The following is a 17,167-nucleotide window of genomic DNA, read 5'->3' as shown; positions in this document are numbered from 1 at the left end:
GCACTTCACCCGTAATTTTGAGGATAATATATCCTCACTTTGAACTCATTATAACTTAAAAAGAATTTATGCCTTTCTTCCTAAAGTACGTTCTGACATCTGCACCATTTCCAGTTACAGAAGTTTTAAATCTGTGATCATACTTGGTTCTCACTCATTTTCCTTTTCTATCCTGTCACCCATCCTGGCTAGGTTTCCTTTGACGTAGACTTTTCATCCTCATCTTCCATTTTCCTGTTACTGCCAAAGTGCACCTTTACCTCATGTCTGGGATATCAATCATTGTTGGATCAACTGCCTTCCCCATGTCCTTCCCCTTTACCTTGCAGCAAAATCAGAAAAGGCTGAGTCACTGCTTTATATATTCGTTCACTCTCTTCCAGCAAACACTTTATTCAGAAACACTGATCTTCTAAACACGGTGCTAAGGAACAGGGCTAACAAACATGATTAAGGCACATTCCCTACCCTCTCTTTGTGTCTTTCTCTTAAGTGACTCCTGTTGGAAACAAAATATAAATGCAGTTCCTCAGCCTCTCATTCTAAATATTCCTAACCTAACCGTACAACTGTTACTTTCTTATATCAATCTTTCATTATAAGAAAAACACTAAATTCAATACTTTCTATATCTCTCAGTATAAGATAGCCATGTATGCTATCTTATATTACTAGGTATAATTATGTTTGTTTTTAAATTGATTTAAGTACAATTCAGACTCAGTAAGGGAAGTTTTACCTTGATACACTTTTTTATTCCTAATGCTTCATTTGGAGAAAGTAGACAATCATTGTTTGATTTATTGACTTATCAACTACTAAAAAAGATAAATGGGACAGAAAGATATTCAAAGAGGGCTAGTTCTAAAAAAAAAAGTACAGAAAGAACATATGAAAAGTGAAAATAAAAGGTAAAAATGCCTTTTGTTTGGATCTTAGATTTCGTAAAAGTTCTATACTTGCCATAGAAAATTATATGAAAATTTTTTCAATAATTTGATTCAAAAATATTTTTAACTTTTGTAGCTCACTTTGGTTAGTGAAATAAGAATGTAACCAAGTGACTTAAAGCGTAGCTAAGTCTTTCAAATATTACATGTTTTGCTTTTGTAACTTGGCTTTATAAAGCATATCTCCAATCCAGTTCATGTATCTCATTCCAAGTAAAATGCAAGCCAGCCAAATATCTTTCTATAAATATCTGAAAAGATAATTTAGAATGCCAATCTACAGACTTGAAATACCTAGACTTCCTGGAGCTACACATTTAAATCTTAAAGATGTTAATTCTCCAAAAATTTTGTTTTTAGTTATGCTTTTTTGATGTAAGAGTTTTTAAAATAATAACTTTCTCTGATTGAAAAGTAATATAATGATATTTTGATATATCTAAATACTGTATACTTGACCAGTAATCACTGCCCTTTATCATTGTATTAATATAATAGAAACTTTCCACCTAATTTATGAGGAAATTGTTTAAGAAGTATAGGTGATGAATTGGGTGGAATGGTTTGTAATTCAAAGCAGTGACATGATCTCACACATTATGAACAAAAGATTTTTAAATCATATCTTGAAAAGATTATTTGGGAGTTAGTTTTAAAGAATAGAAAATAAGGTAGGAATTTATCTCTAACTATGGAAAAAATAAGAAAAGACTATTTTTTGCTGACAATTATTTGGAGGGGATATCACCATTCATTTAATGACTAACAAAAAATAGAAACATACTACCTGTTATGAATATGAATGTACAGTTGGAAAGATAAATAATTATGTAAAAGCCATTTACATGCATGTGCTCTACTTCTGATACCAACTGTATTTATTTTCTTTCTTGTTGCCAAATGTTTTGAACTCAGAAATTTTTAATGTAGTTGCTTAAATATCTAATTTTGTCCTGAAATTTCAACTCACACATGTTTTCTGGTTGTCAATATTTTATAAAACATTTCAAAGGCAACATTTTTAAAAGATCACCTATAAACATGCTTCTTTGTATCTATTAGATTTTCAGTTTCTAAAGCAGTTAAGTTTCATGACTCTAGATGTAAAAAGAATGAAGAACAATTGTTAAGAGAAGGATGAAATCAGTAACATTTGTTGAAAATAAATGAGAAATGTGGTTACAGTTTTAAGGGCTAAAACTGAATATGTGTCAAATCAAAACCAGAGGTTTTACAAGGAGAAGAGTCCTTACTTGTATGTTTGGTGTTGCCTCTAGGCACTTTTTGTGGAGTGTGGACAGGTTTATTGTGTAGCCTGAGACATACTTTTAAAGTTATTTAAGGCCGGGCGCGGTGGCTCAAGCCTGTAATCCCAGCACTTTGGGAGGCCGAGACGGGCGGATCATGAGGTCAGGAGATCGAGACCATCCTGGCTAACACGGTGAAACCCCGTCTCTACTAAAAATACAAAAAACTAGCCGGGCGAGGTGGCGGGCGCCTGTAGTCCCAGCTACTCCGGAGGCTGAGGCAGGAGAATGGCGTAAAACCCGGGAGGCGGAGCTTGCAGTGAGCTGAGATCCGGCCACTGCACTCCAGCCCAGGAGACACAGCAAGACTCCGTCTCAAAAAAAATAAAATAAAATAAAATAAAATAAAATAAAATAAAATAAAATAAAATAAAGTTATTTAAATCCTCAGTTTAATATAGTGACTCAGTTATCCAGAGCAAAATTGTGAATTCATAAATGGGTCTTGGTTATCTGACTGGGAAGCCATGAAGTAAGAACTGGCTGAAAAATCATATCAAATCAAATGAGATGAATGAACTGTTTTGGTAATAACCTTGTTCCACTCAAATATAAAATAGTTTTTAGACTTTCAAATTTGGAAACTTGTTATGATAAATAACTAATAGTTAAATCTGGAGAGAGTAGATTTGAAAGAACTAATGGTGGATACAGTAAATAGTTGCAGTATTTCTGGGTGCTGGTTTTGTTACAGTTTTTATTGTAATTATCAAAGAATTCAACTACTACCAAGTTTTTTTTTTTTTAATTTCTTACTTCCAATTTTTTATTTTAAATTCAGGGGTACATTTGCAGGATGTGCAGTTTTGTTAGTTAAATGTGTGCCATGATGCTTTGCTGCACAGATCATCAAAATGAATTTTTGTTACAAAAGTTATCTATGTTTACCAGAAAATATAGCCAAATCCATAATAGAAAATAGATATAAATCATGATTTCAACCACAGTAGATAACCACAGACAATATTTTAGTTTTGTATCCTGAAAATACTTTACCATGCATTTACAATTTGTGGTATACAAAGTAATGTATTAACTCTCTCCTAGTGCTTTCTCTTCATGAAATTGCAAATTCAGAGTGGAAAACTATGGTGAGGAGTCTGGTACATGATGCTGAGAGAAAACAATGTGTTTATCCTCTTCAGATTCTCCATTTGGATTAGTTTATTGAAAAAAAAAAAAAAAGTTCATTGCTTTGTAACCAAATTGCACTTCATGTTGTCCAGCATGCTCTGAACCCACTGGATAAGTATAAAATGCACTACTTGTCTGTTGCAGTGGAGACCTTTTTAATATCTGTAAAGAACAGTAGACTAGAGTAAAGTATACTTTGATTTAATAAATATTGTCTAAGAGTGTAAAAAGAATTTATTTTCTACTCTATATATTTTAAAAATCATCTTGTTGAAGGAAACCATATTTTATAAGTTCAAATTACATGCTTCAACTTTAATTTTTGTTCCCAAAAGATGTATTCACATTAAACACTTCATATTGTTTCATGAAATTCAATTCATATTGTTTGTACAAATTATTTTATTGCTACAATATAATTATTATAAATTATGAAATTTCTATACTTATCAAAAAGTTACCTAATGTAACTTTGTAATTCCTTACCAAGACCATTATTTTAAATATTTTTCTTGTGTGTTGTCAATATAAGAAAACACATGGGCTCAGGCAGAAAGTGTAAAAGTGTCATAAACATTCTCACACTGGTGTCAACTTTTGGTTAGTAAGAAAGCGGTTCTTGCAGGCAACCTCAGCAACCCCTAGTTTAGTGGGAGCCAGTGTTTGGAACATCAGAATGTTTGGAATTGACCCCATTTCCTAAAGCCTCTTTTTGGATTTTAGTGCCCAGAGCAGGATGGCTTTGGAAATATTGCATCATCATCGGTAACTGCTCATGCCAGTAAAATGTCTTCATATCTGCCAGCAAAGCAGGAACTGAAAGACCAGTGCCAGTGCATTCCAAACAAGGTATGCTAGTTTTAATCTGTGCATACTGAAAGCCACTCCAGACTATGAGCCCAGCTCCTTGAATGTGGCCTCTCTTCACAGAATGTGTCTTGCCCTTCAGTGTTTGTTGAAGTAAATACCTCAGTCGCTGGGGTAGGTTAAGAAAAAGGCATTGAAGATAGGATTTCCTGGATTGTTACCTGGATAGTTTCGAGCCCATCTGAACTTCCTTCCAGGGCGTGAACTAGAATGAATAGAAAGGTGAAGGGAGGAACTACCTGTACAACAGGCAAGTACTGAGTGCTTAGCATGTGCCAGGAATAGGCTGAAGTTCTTGGAATTCACAGTTGAAGAAAATATGGTGCCTGCTCTTCAAAAACATACACAAAAATACTCCACATTGTATTTCTTCTTCTGTGTAGACTGTATTTTTCCAGCATCCCTAAATTTTCAACCGGCTGTCTCCATCCACCATAAGTTATTAGGGGAATATTTAGAGGGGCTCTGTTATTATTCAAATAATTTGTTTCATCTGCACCAATATGATCCCCTGGTCAAGAAGGCTGGACCATGAACGTTTATGAACTTCCTTTATGGATGTTAATGGCAGTCATAAAGCCTGTGCTAAAAGGCTGAGTGGTGTCTTGGTGGATTTTTCCAGTGCCCATACCTGAGGCAAGGAGAACGTGCCCCAGTTTCTAGAGCAGAGCGTGCCCTAGCTCTGGCTGAGCCAGGATGGGGATGGGGTGAAAGTTTAAGGGAAACTTCCATTTTTTCTAGTGGTCTATATTGCATAGTAAGCTCCACGAAAAAGGCAAGGTTCGGGGGACCGTAGAGAAACAGCTTGTGTTCCAGCTCATGGAAGGTCTAGAGGAGATGATGCTAAATGCTGTTTGGAAGAGTGAGGAATAGTGAATGGAATTCCATTGGCATGCCCTTTTTCTCTTGTTCACACGGCTCACTATTCCTGACTCTAAGCATCAGCTCAGAGGAGAACAAAGCGTTATCTTGCTATTGCCAGCTTCATATTTATAAACCATTTGGCTTTAGATCAATGTGACAGAATGGTTGCTAACACAGATATGCATTTTTGCTCAGGGAGAAGCAGGATTACCAGGAGCTCCGGGTTCACCTGGGCAGAAAGGGGATAAAGGAGATCCGGTAAGAAAAAGATAAATACTGATGGGAAAAACGGGGGTTTTGTTAAAAAATGACTTAAAAATGTGTTCATCTCATTTTTCTATATTCTATGCCAATATATGTTTTATAAAAGGCTATCAAATGTATCAAATACTATATTAAAATGCTGATGAGTGAAATAAGAAAGACTATCAGCATTCTAGTCTGCTTTTGAATTCATATTGGTAGGCTGGTGTGAACTTTGGAAAGATCTGGAACTGCAAGTCTTTGTACCTATAAGCTCTAGCAAAACTGTGAAGCAGGAAAGTCTATTTTCTAGCTGTGCCCTAGCCTTCTTTAGCATTCCCTTCCCCAAATCCCTGTTGAACTCTTGCTTCTCTTGTCTTCTAATACATCCCCACTAGAGATTTTTCTGTAGCTCCCTACCTTTTTTTAAACAGCCAACTTTTCTTGAATACTTTCTGCGTATGCAGTATGTTGCTTAGTGTTGTAGAGCACATAAAGAAGAATAGGAAATATTCCATGATCTCGGTGATTTTACTTCTAGAAAGAGATCGTGGAAAATTACAAGGCCGTATGTGTTAGGTGCTGTAGGAGAGTTGCAAGTATCCTGGAGAAACGATCTGGGGAGCTAGGGAGGATTTAATGGAGGAATGGCCAGTGGACTGGACCTCTAAGTGTGTAATTCTAGGCAATATCCCATGCTTAGAGATTTGTCTTTTCCTTCTCCCACCACTCAAAACTTAACTGTAATGTTTCCTACTCTTTTGAGTACATCTTTTGTCAGCTAATCAGGTAAATGAATGTGCACTGTTAGAAGTTCATTCTGTTTTTGTAATCTCTCCAAGGTAAAATAGATTTTAATTCCTTTCATGCCTTAACTTGGGAAGTCCATGATTCTAAATTATTTGTATAATCTAGTTGCCTGCCCCCCCACTTCAAAAAGACAGGAGACAGAAGTCTGAGAAATGACTGATCCCCCAAAGCTTCAACAAAGCTAAAGTCATTTGTTCCTGAAGGAATGTATTTGCATTGTACCTTGCATGGGAACTTCTGACAACTCAGCAGGTGTTTGAAAAAGATTTTTGAGAAGGAACAGGCCATTTATTAATGCTCTTTAAAACTCATTCTTGGGGTACCTTTACTTTAAATATCATTTTATGAAAATTCAAAATAATTGAACAATATCTGATTCTAAAGACCACTTCAATCAAACTAAACATACAAATCATTATACCAATAGCAAATATTTGTTTCATGGTTACACGTACCAGACACTAAGAAGAGTGTTTTAGATATGATATCATACTTGATCCTTACAATCACTCTTCATGTTAGGGATTAGTATTAGCATTTCACAGATGGAAAAACTGAAGCTTAGGGAGGTTAAATTATTGCCCAATGCCACATAGCTTGTGGCCAAACTGGGATCTGAACCCAGTAGGTCTGTTGACTACTCATAACCAGTATCCATTTTTAAGGCTGCCACTATATTCTAAAAGCAATTCAGTATTATGTGTCTGTGTTCTTTGATCAGGTACTTCCACTTGCAATATTTTACTCTTAAAACATCATTTAAAAATACCAGCCTAATATCTCTATCCTCATTTTACAGCTGAAAGCCACACATAGGTAAAATGATGTGCCCAAGGTAACACAATTAAAAGGACTCAGAAAATGGAAAGATCTCTGAATTAATCCCAACTCTTCTATGGTTAGACGGTGAATTTGGCCAAGCCACTCAGACTCTCCATACTTAAGTTTTCTTATCTGCAACGGAAGGTGTTCTCATTTATCTGTTCTGCCTATACTATAAAGTGACATAAAAATGCCTTAGAAAAAAATGCATGCAGCTTAATTGTTGTTGGCTGTGATTTATACACATTCACATACACATTTCTTAATTTGTCTTTTCACTTCTTTGATTTAATCAATTCTGTCATATTTAAGATTGCTGGCACAGCAAGAAATTTCCTGTGTTGCTTTTCGGAAAAATACCCTGCCCACTAAAACAAACAAACAAACAACAACAACAAAAAAATCGATGTCAGAAGTACAGTTTTATTTGAATAATTATTTTAAAAATCATTAAATCTACTTTAAATTCTTTTTTAAAGATTAGTTGCTTAGTCACTCTTGTTAGAGCCTATACCCTTTAAGGATGCATTTTCCCCCTCCGTTCCCTTTAATCATAAATAGACATCTCTCACTTTAACATTTAAATATTTTTCTTTATTCATTTATCCATCAACACCTATTTATTGAGTTCCTGCTATTATAATAAAAAATGTGCCAGACGTTGGAGCCTTAGCAGTAATAATAAAATATAGGGCCTGCTCTCACCGAGTTTACAATCTTGTGACAGTTTGTTCACAGAACATTCTCTCCTTCTATAGAAGCTAAAACCAGTAGAAAAGAACTAGGAAAAATTAATAAAAATGGATAAATATTAGCCAATTTATTGTATGTCAAATCTATAAAATATACAAAAATACACCTTAGAGTTACAATGCATTATATGACTTCTCATCTGTGGTATGTTTTAAGAATAGTAACATTTGTTTTAAATTCCATGAGAATTCCTAATGGCAAGAGATTTTAGTGGCAACATAAAAACAGCTGGAATAAAAGAAATTTATAATCTACACAACAAATAATTAATCTGTATATTTCCTTTATCTTTTTGATACATGCACCCACATTTGATGAAACCAACATATACTCTGCCTTGTAAAAATGACATTAGATGACCATGACCATGAATGCATTCTGCCTTCCTGGTACTTCAAATAAACATGGATGCATTGCTTCAGTTTAAGGAGTGGAGAATGAGTTTATTTCTGCTCCTACTGCACTATGTGATCCTGCAACTTCAATGTGCAATAAGTAAAGAAGGCTTTCTTTCGTTTTTGATTCTGGCATGTCATTGTCATTATTAGAGCAGGTGCACAAAATAATGCCTACATAACTTGAAGATCGAAAGTCATTTTGCTCTAAGGCATATTTAAGAGTAAATTTTGTGAAATGATCAGAAGTGCAATGTTATTAAGGGATCAGATGTTGTTCTCAAGATTTTCTTTTTGATCTGTAAGCCCAAGAAAGAATATTTAGAGGAGGTAGAACAGTATGTTGGAAAGAGTACCACTCTGGAGCCTGAACCACTTAGGATTGAATCCTCCACCTCTTACTTGCTTTGAAAATTACCCTTAATAATACCTAGCCAGTGGTTGATTGTGAAGAAGGCATACCATACAATGTATATACAGCACTTAGAAACTGGCATATGATAGATACTCAACAAATACATGTTTCCCCTGCTTTCTTATCCACCATGTAATTGTCCACATATTGAAGGAGAGGTGGAGATAACTATTTTAGGTTGAGTTTAATTTCATTTGTGGCTAGATGAAGAATAAAGAAATCTTCATTTGTGAGATAATCCCTTAACATTTTCAATGTATTAGATGTAAAAATGTTGAGTTATCACATGCTTCAAAAGATTACTCATTTACTTGAATATTTCATTCAACTCTGTAACTTTTATTTACAATATTGTCTGACCTTTTCTGGATACAACGTGCTAGTTTTTGTTTTGTTTTGTATTTTGAGACAGAGTCTTGCTCTGTTGCCCAGGCTGGAGTGCAATGGTGCAATCTCTGTTCCCTGCAACATCCGCCTCCCGGGTTCAAGCGATTCTCCTGCCTCAGCCTCCTGAGTAGTTGAGATTACAGGCACCCGCCACAATGCCTGGCTAATTTTTATATATTTTTTAAAAGAGATGGGGTTTCACTATGTTGATCAGGCTGGTCTTGCACTCCTGACCTCAGGTGATCTACCCACTTCAGCCTCCCAAAGTGTGGGATTACAGGTGTGAGCCATTGCTCCCAATCCAATGTGCTGGTTTTTAAAATATATTCCTTGCATTGTTTTACTTAGATAACGTCGATTAGAAGCCATCCAGACACAATTATAATTTACTTTTTCTCATTAACTATATAATATTAGTCTTTTGGTGCATTTTACTTTTGGCCCAATGTAATAAAGTGAGAAAAGATTTGAGAATACAACTTCCATATCTCTTTCAAATTATGTATCACTACATTACAGTATTTCTAAAGGTGTTAAGATTTTTATTAATATTTTAATTGACACATAACAATTATATATTTATGGAGTACAGTGTGATATTTTAATTCATTTATACAATCTATAGTAATCAAATTGGGATAAATAACATGTCCATCACCTCAAGTGTTAATTACTTCTTTGTATTGGGAACATTCATATTTTTCGCTTTTAGTTATTTGAAAATATACAATAAATGATTGCTAACCATAGTCACCCTATAGTGCTATTGAACAGCAGAGTTTACTTATTCTTTATAGCTGTAGTTTTCTATCGGCAACCAACTTCTCCCTATCCCCACTCCCCACTCCCCACCCTTCCCAGCCCCAGTAACCATTATTCTACTCTCTACTTCTATGAGGTTAACTTTTTAAACTTCTGCATATAAAGGAGAACATGCAGTATTTATCCTTCTGTGCCTGGCTTGTTTCACTTACCACAATGTCATTCTGACTCGTCCATGTTGCTGCAAATGATGGGATTTTATTCTTTTTTATGGCTGAATGTAATTCCATTGTGTATGTATATGTGTATGTTTGTGTATGTATATGTGTGTGTGTATAAAACATTTTCTCTATCCATGTATTCATTGATGGACACTCATTTTGATTCCATATATTAGTGATTGTGAGTATTGCTGTAATAAATACAGGCTTTCAGTTATCTTTTCACCATACTTACTTCCTTTCCTTTGGATACATATCCCCAGTGGGATTTCTGGATCACATGGTAGTTCCATTTTTTTTTTTTTTTTTTTTGAGGAATCTCCATACTGTTCTTCATAATAGCTATACTAATTTACATTCCCACTAAAAGTGTGCAAGAGTTCCCCTTTCTCCACACCTTTGGCAGCATTTTTTTTTTTTTTTTTTTTTGTCATTTAGATAATAGCCGTTCTAACTAGGGTAAGATGATACCTCATTTTGATTCCAATATGCTCCTCCCTGATGATTAATGTTGTTGAGCATTTTAAAATGTATTTCGTGGCCATTTGTATGTCTTCTTTTGAGAAGTGTCTATTCGGATCATTCACCCATTTTAAAATCAGATTATTGGGGGTTTTGTTTGTTTGTCACTGTTGAGTTGCTTGAACTCCTTGTATATTGTGGATATTAATCCCTTGTCAGATGAATACCTTGCAAACATTTACTCCCATTCTGCAGGTTGTCTCTTCATTCTCTTGATGGTTTCCTTTGCTATGCAGAAGCTTTTTAGTGCAATATGGTCCCATTTGTCTATTTTTGCTTTGGTTGCCTGTGCTCTTGGGATTGTATCCACAAAATCTTGGCCTAGACTAATGTACCAAAGGATTTTCCCTACATTTTCCCCCAGAAGATTCATAGTTTTGGGCTCTACATTTAAATTTTCAATCCATTTTGGGTTAATTTTTGCATATGGTGAGAGATAAGGTTCTAGTTTATTCTTCTGAATATAGTTTTTCCAACACTGTTTATCAAAGAGACTGTCCTTTCCTCAGTGCATGTTCCTGGCACCTCTGTCAAAAATCAGTTGGCTGTAAATACATGGATTTATTTATGGGTTCTCTATTGTGTTCCATTGGTCTGTGTGACTGTTGATGACAATCTAAGGTGTTATGCTTTGAGAATCCTTACTTTAATGCAGCAGATTCATAGAGAAAAATTTTACTCTTATTTATACATATACATTATGAGTTAGACAATTATTCTGAATAATCATGTAAGCAAATCCTGTCCCACCTGAGCCAAAACCCACTAGTGACTTCTTGTCTCTCTTAAGATAAACCCCAAAGCTCTAACCATGAGCTATGAGGCTTCACATAATGTGTAGAGCTTTCCCCTACCTGACTTCTCACTCTCAAATTGTCTCGAACCCTCTTCCCTTGTTTATATTTGCTCCAAGTCCTTTGTACCAATTATGTATGCCTGAAGTGTCCTTGTACATATCCACTTGGCTCTCTTCTTCACGTCATCTAGGTCCTTGCTCAAAAATAACTGTAAAATGAAAAGGCCTTCTGGCATCTCTGTATAAAAAGCATCCTTACTCCCACCTCTATGCTCTTACTTTGCTTAGCACTTTTATTGCCACCTGACACATTATCATCCTACATCTATTTCTTTTCCTGTTGGAAAATGAGTTCTGTGAACCTATACATAGAACAACACATAAATAATAGGAGCTAAAAATATGCTGAATGCATGAATGAACACTATACCTCAAAGAAAGTTTAAATAATCAACTCAGCTATTTCTAGAAACTGTAAGTTCTCCTTCCTAATTGCCCAGGGGACTCTTCTGAACAAGGCAAAGATTCAATTTGCAAGGAAAGAGTTAAATAATATTAGATTGTTAACTATTGTTCTACTACTTTTTTTCTTTTAAAAAACAAAAATTATTTTCACATTGATTTAATCAGGTTTAGCTTAGTATTGCCAAGGTAATGAAGCATCAAAATTATTTTGCAAAAAGCTAGAAGTTTTGGCAAAACTTAATATGTATCTTTATTTATGTATTTTCTTATCCACTATGATGGTTTATTAATATGATTTACTACTTTTTATTTTTTTATAAAGGTGATGATCACCTCTCATGGAATAATGCAGTTTTAAGTACTACTGCTTGTATTTAATTATCTAATTGTGATCACTATTCTGTAACAGGACACCTAATCAAGTGATTTTAACCATGCTCTCTAACACTAAACTCTGTACAACATTATTTGAAGAAATAATTAATACTTTTCTTTCATTTAGACTCAATTATAATAATTTTCTGAATCTTTTAATTTTCTTTTGTTAGCAAGGCTAGTTAGCAACCTAATTCCTTAGCAACTGCATTACTTTCTCAGTTCTTTAAGACCCTTGTTAATAACTTCACGCATTTCAGAGCTGAAATTCTCTCAGAGTTTTATAAACTATCAGCTCAATGTTAATGTTCCTGAACCTAAGGGGAAGTGTTATCTGAGCTCCATTTTGGGAATAATTTTCCAGTTTATTTTTGTATTATTATCTTCCACATCTCCAGTTAATTTGCCAAAATGTGTTGGCTTTATGAAATGATTGCTTTGCTGATATGCTTTGACAGAAAATCAAAACAGTTTAAAATGGAGTAAGTTAGCTTATTTGACTTCTTAGCGACTGGTATTGATTTTTTTCAACTTCTCCTGCCCTCTAATCCCACTATAGAGGCTTCCATTTTGAGTAGTCTAATATGCTAACCCAGAGATGATGAGTAAGTTTCCCCTCATTTTCTTTCCAATCTGGCATTACTCATATGCCCATTCTGTACCCATACCACAACAATAAAAATTAATTAAACCAAAATATGTTCATAATTTTTTAAAATAAGGATTACCTTCTCTTAGTAATAACTTCACAGAAGTGGGATTTAATATTATTCTTTTGATTTCTTTTAGTATATCAATATAGGAAATAATAATGTTCCTTTATCCTTTCTAATCCAGTTGAATATATTGAAGTAATTGACAGGTCCTTCTTTGATCAGTTTTACCCAGTTTGATATAATCTCATGTAATCTGCAGGAATTCACTTGAAGGTGAAATTTACTCATGGGTCTTCATCTGAAATTAACAAATAGTATCATTATAATAATGGCATTACATATTCATAAAATTACAATATATTTCTTAATTTCTACCAAGTGTTAGTGATATAGAAACTCATTCAGAAAGTATATATTATTTTCCACTGTTTCAAGGATAAATTTATTTGACTGAATTTGTGATAGTGCTTTTAAGGAAGCCATACATGATCTATAGACTTCCTTGCACCTGTTTTTCCATCCCTGTTTGGCAATTAAGTGGAAGAGCAAGGAAGCTATCATTGGATTGACCCAGCTTTGGGGTTTTTCCTGGAGGATGTAAAGGAAAGTCAGGCACACTAAATGAAACAAATAGGAATATCTTAGAAACTGAAATTTCATGACCTACTTGAATTGAAAGCATCGGATAAGATGTAGCTTTTAACTCATTTAAACTCATTTATCATATTAATTGAAGTAACAGCAATAGTATTATTCCTTGCTTTTGGTAAATGTAAAAGAAATTACAAAGCTGAATTGCATATTTCTGTGTGAATATGTCTAGTTTTAGTTATGATTAGCACTTAGATATTTATGAATTACTGATTTATTTCAATTTATTATTTTGGCTTGTGGGCAATATGAGGAAGGAACTTGAAGCACAAACTTTGGTGCATGCAAAAGCGACTCATCTAGGAAAAGGTAGATTCTCTTTGACAACATTAGTAATTAACGCACCTCTTAAAAGTAATCTCCTAGTAAGCATTTCTGTATTTTAGGGTGCAGTTGGTAATAAAGGTGAATTTGGTGCTCCTGGAATTCCTGGGGAAAAGGTATGATGGTTTACTATTTGATCAAAATGTATGGTCATTTTATAAAGTTGTGTCAGATAGGATAGGAAAATATACAGAACAAGTCCTGCAGTTCAGGGGTAAGCAAGCTGTGGCCCTATAGTAGGGCTGTTAGAACTCTTACTGTAGGATTTTGTACATAAAGTTTTACTGGAAGACAGCCACACTCATTTGTTTTTGTATTACCTAAGGCTGCCTTTGTGCTTCATGGCTAGGTTAAGTAATTGCGGCAGACTGTATGGCCCACAAAATCTAAAATTTGGTGAAAAAGCTTGCTGATCCCTGCTCCAGAACATTGGCCGCTATTCTCTTAGCCCCAGGGCTTCTTAAATTCACCATTTTATATATCATATGGTGTCTTAATGTGTGTTTCACTGCAGACAAAAATTAGTTTATGTAAACATTTTATATATAAACTGTAAGAGATACTATAATTAAAAATAGAAGAAATATATTTCAGTCTATCAGTAAAATGCTATACTGTAGGCTGTAGCTCATAAAATGATTGATTTTTATGTTTCTCCTCTAACACCACAAAGATGCTTCCAAACAATAAATTCATTCACAGGAAGTTACTGTTGCCGTTTAGCGCCTTATTCAACTTCAGTTTTTGTAGAATATTTTGAAAAGTGTTGTATTTGTATATTAAACTACAATCACCTTGGCATGTTTTCACTATATATAGGATTATATATATAATCCTATATTAATATTAATAACTTTGCTAAATTTTTAAAGTTCTCAGATGTTGATGCTAAGAAAATTCTCTTCTTTATGAAAATAAGCTTAATAGAAGTTTTTGTAGCATTCTAGCTGCACTGAGTATCAAGTGAGTTTATTGTGTCTCATTATCTAGAAGGCCATGACCATTGCGGTTTTATTCGCCTAAAGTTGGCACAGGAATAACTATGAAGCTAAAGTGGTAGGAGGTTCAGAGGTTGTCAGGCAGATATTTTTTGAGACCTTCTTAAATGTGTCTCTGGTATCTGACTGCTTCATTGATGCTACTTTTTCCTTTCATAAATTATTCAGTCTGATATGCAAATTCTTGACTTGTATAGGAATATAACTGTTGGACTCAGCAAAGTCCAACAAACTCTATTGCAAAATAATACCTTGCTGCAAGTTGATGTTTATTTGGGCTGCTATCTTCTTGTTTAAGCTTACTGATGTCGTTAATTGACGATTCTTCATCATAAATAAAAGCTTCTTTAAATACTTCTTCAAAGGTCTAATTGTTTAAAAATATATTTTCTCTAGAGAATATTATTTGATCACCTAAAGAGATGCTCCAATCCAAATTTTCCTTGTGCCCTTATTCTACCAGTCTCTAAAATGCATCACAATAATCTGATTGTTTAGATTTCAGATCATTAGGAGTTTTTGAATTATTCTGAACACGGGAATCTTTTTTAAAACACATGCAGAATCACTGAAGTGCTTGAACTATAAAACAGATTGCTTGACTTTATTGTGGGATGTAACGTGAGACTCATATACATTTACATAATAAATTACGGCATAGCAGGATAGCATTCCCTTTGATTACTTTAAAACAGAATTTATCAAGATTGGTATAAAATAGCATTAATTTTAACACTCCAAAATGACATCCCTTGGATCCTTATGTATGACAACCAGGTGCAAACTGCTACTGATTGGCTGTGGAACAGGTTCTCAACTCCTGAAAAGGTGATGTCCACAGACTGGCAATGTAAGGACTAGATGAAGCATTCAGTAGAATCAATCTTGTCAAAAGTTGATCAAATGAATTGCAATCCAGGGCCATGATAGTAAGAAAATAAGTCTAGAAAGTTAAGTATGCAAGCCGAGAAATTCTCTGGAAAAAAAGAGAGTTTCTTAGAAAAGAGAGGACATTTGGAGCAACACAAAGGAACTGGAGCAAGTCAGTATTGCAGAGACAGGCACTACTCAGAACTAAAGATTTTTTTTCTTGTCACAGAAGTCCACTTTTGTAGAAAGAATCTTGTGTAATAATCCATCTTATATTTCACTTAAAGTAAAACTTTAGTGAATATAAAGGAATATACTGATAATCTAGTTAGACGAAGTCATTCTGAAAACCGAGATCCTCAGCCCTTGGTGCCCATTTGGTCAAAATGGTGACGGAGAGGGTCTTGCAATATCAATTAATGAGCGTGTCTGTGTGAAGACACTGTTCCCAGCGAACTTAAGAAGCTAATATCGGAAAGAAGCAGCTGGTTTTTACGGTGTTCTAAAACCACGGCAAACTTGTCCTGGCAAATGCTCTCTCATATTTCCTCAGGCAGTTTTCTTCTGGGTCTAATTTACTTGAGTTGCTCTTAAGGAGTCTCATAGACAATTAGAGAATTCACGTAACTTCCAGTTGTGCTAAATATGGTGGCAGATTACATTTTGCCCTTGGTTCCCGGATGCACGCATCATCAGAGACCCTACTTAGTGGTTAATATCTTTCCAATACCTATAGAAGCACTGAGTCTTTGACCATTTTCTCTTCCCAAGGTCTCAGTCCCTGGTAGTGCCAGCTATGCTTCTAACTTGTCACTTCATGTAGCTGTTAAAGGGGTGTGACACTCGAGTGAAACAAATGCCACCTCAAAAGTGTTTTTCTCACTTCTATAATCCACAGGTTACCACTGATTTAAAATAAGTCTAATGGATGTATACAAAATGAAAACAAAGTTACTAACATTATCTAACATTGGGTTAATAAACTGTAAAAAAAAAATTTAATTTCAAAATTTTAAAATCATACTCCTGAGGTTTATGTTTGAGGTGAAATATTTCTGTTATTTTACAAGAAAAATAGTTTGTCAGATTTTTCTAAGTAAATTTCCAAAGAAAAATGATCAGTTCTTAACATGTGGGTCACCTCAGGGCTTTGTATTCCACATTTGCCTCAATGTGAAATAAGTGCATCTTCCAGAGTAACTTATCCAGCATCCCCTTAACTTTCACTCTGCTTGTCAGCAGTTATAATTCTTTGTTTTGTTTTGTTTTACATAAAATTCGGAGTACTTAAGAGTACTGTTTAAAAATAAATAACTAAGATGAGTTGTTTAACTGTCTTACTTGGAGCAAAAACATATGTACAATACCATAGAACATATATCTCAGGTCTAATATTCTCAAAGTGAAGTTTTTTTCTAACATTAGTATTGAAGCTAGGAAACTGATTTATATTAATGGAGTGAAGCATATTCTGAGCAGTATGAAGTATTAATTTGTACATTAACTATACTTTACACTTACATCAATGTCATACTGCAATAAATTAAGTGATTTGCATATAAATCACATTATTCTAAAAT

General features: G+C 34.4%; 1 protein-coding gene across 2 annotated transcripts in view; it reads left to right on the top strand.

The window, feature by feature from the left end:
- The window catches only part of COL19A1 (collagen type XIX alpha 1 chain), a 341,119-nt gene that overhangs the window by 64,737 nt on the left and 259,215 nt on the right, over positions 1-17,167 (top strand). For both annotated transcript variants that reach the window (XM_023230284.2, XM_023230285.1), the window contains exons 8-9: positions 4,115-4,240; positions 5,318-5,380. In XM_023230284.2, the coding sequence (XP_023086052.1) occupies positions 4,115-4,240; positions 5,318-5,380 (189 nt within the window). The remainder of the gene's footprint in view (positions 1-4,114; positions 4,241-5,317; positions 5,381-17,167) is intronic.

The sequence above is a fragment of the Piliocolobus tephrosceles genome, chromosome 5, assembly GCF_002776525.5.
Source record: "Piliocolobus tephrosceles isolate RC106 chromosome 5, ASM277652v3, whole genome shotgun sequence".
Classification (NCBI taxonomy): Eukaryota; Metazoa; Chordata; class Mammalia; order Primates; family Cercopithecidae; genus Piliocolobus; species Piliocolobus tephrosceles.
This window is presented reverse-complemented; position numbering and strand designations above follow the sequence as displayed.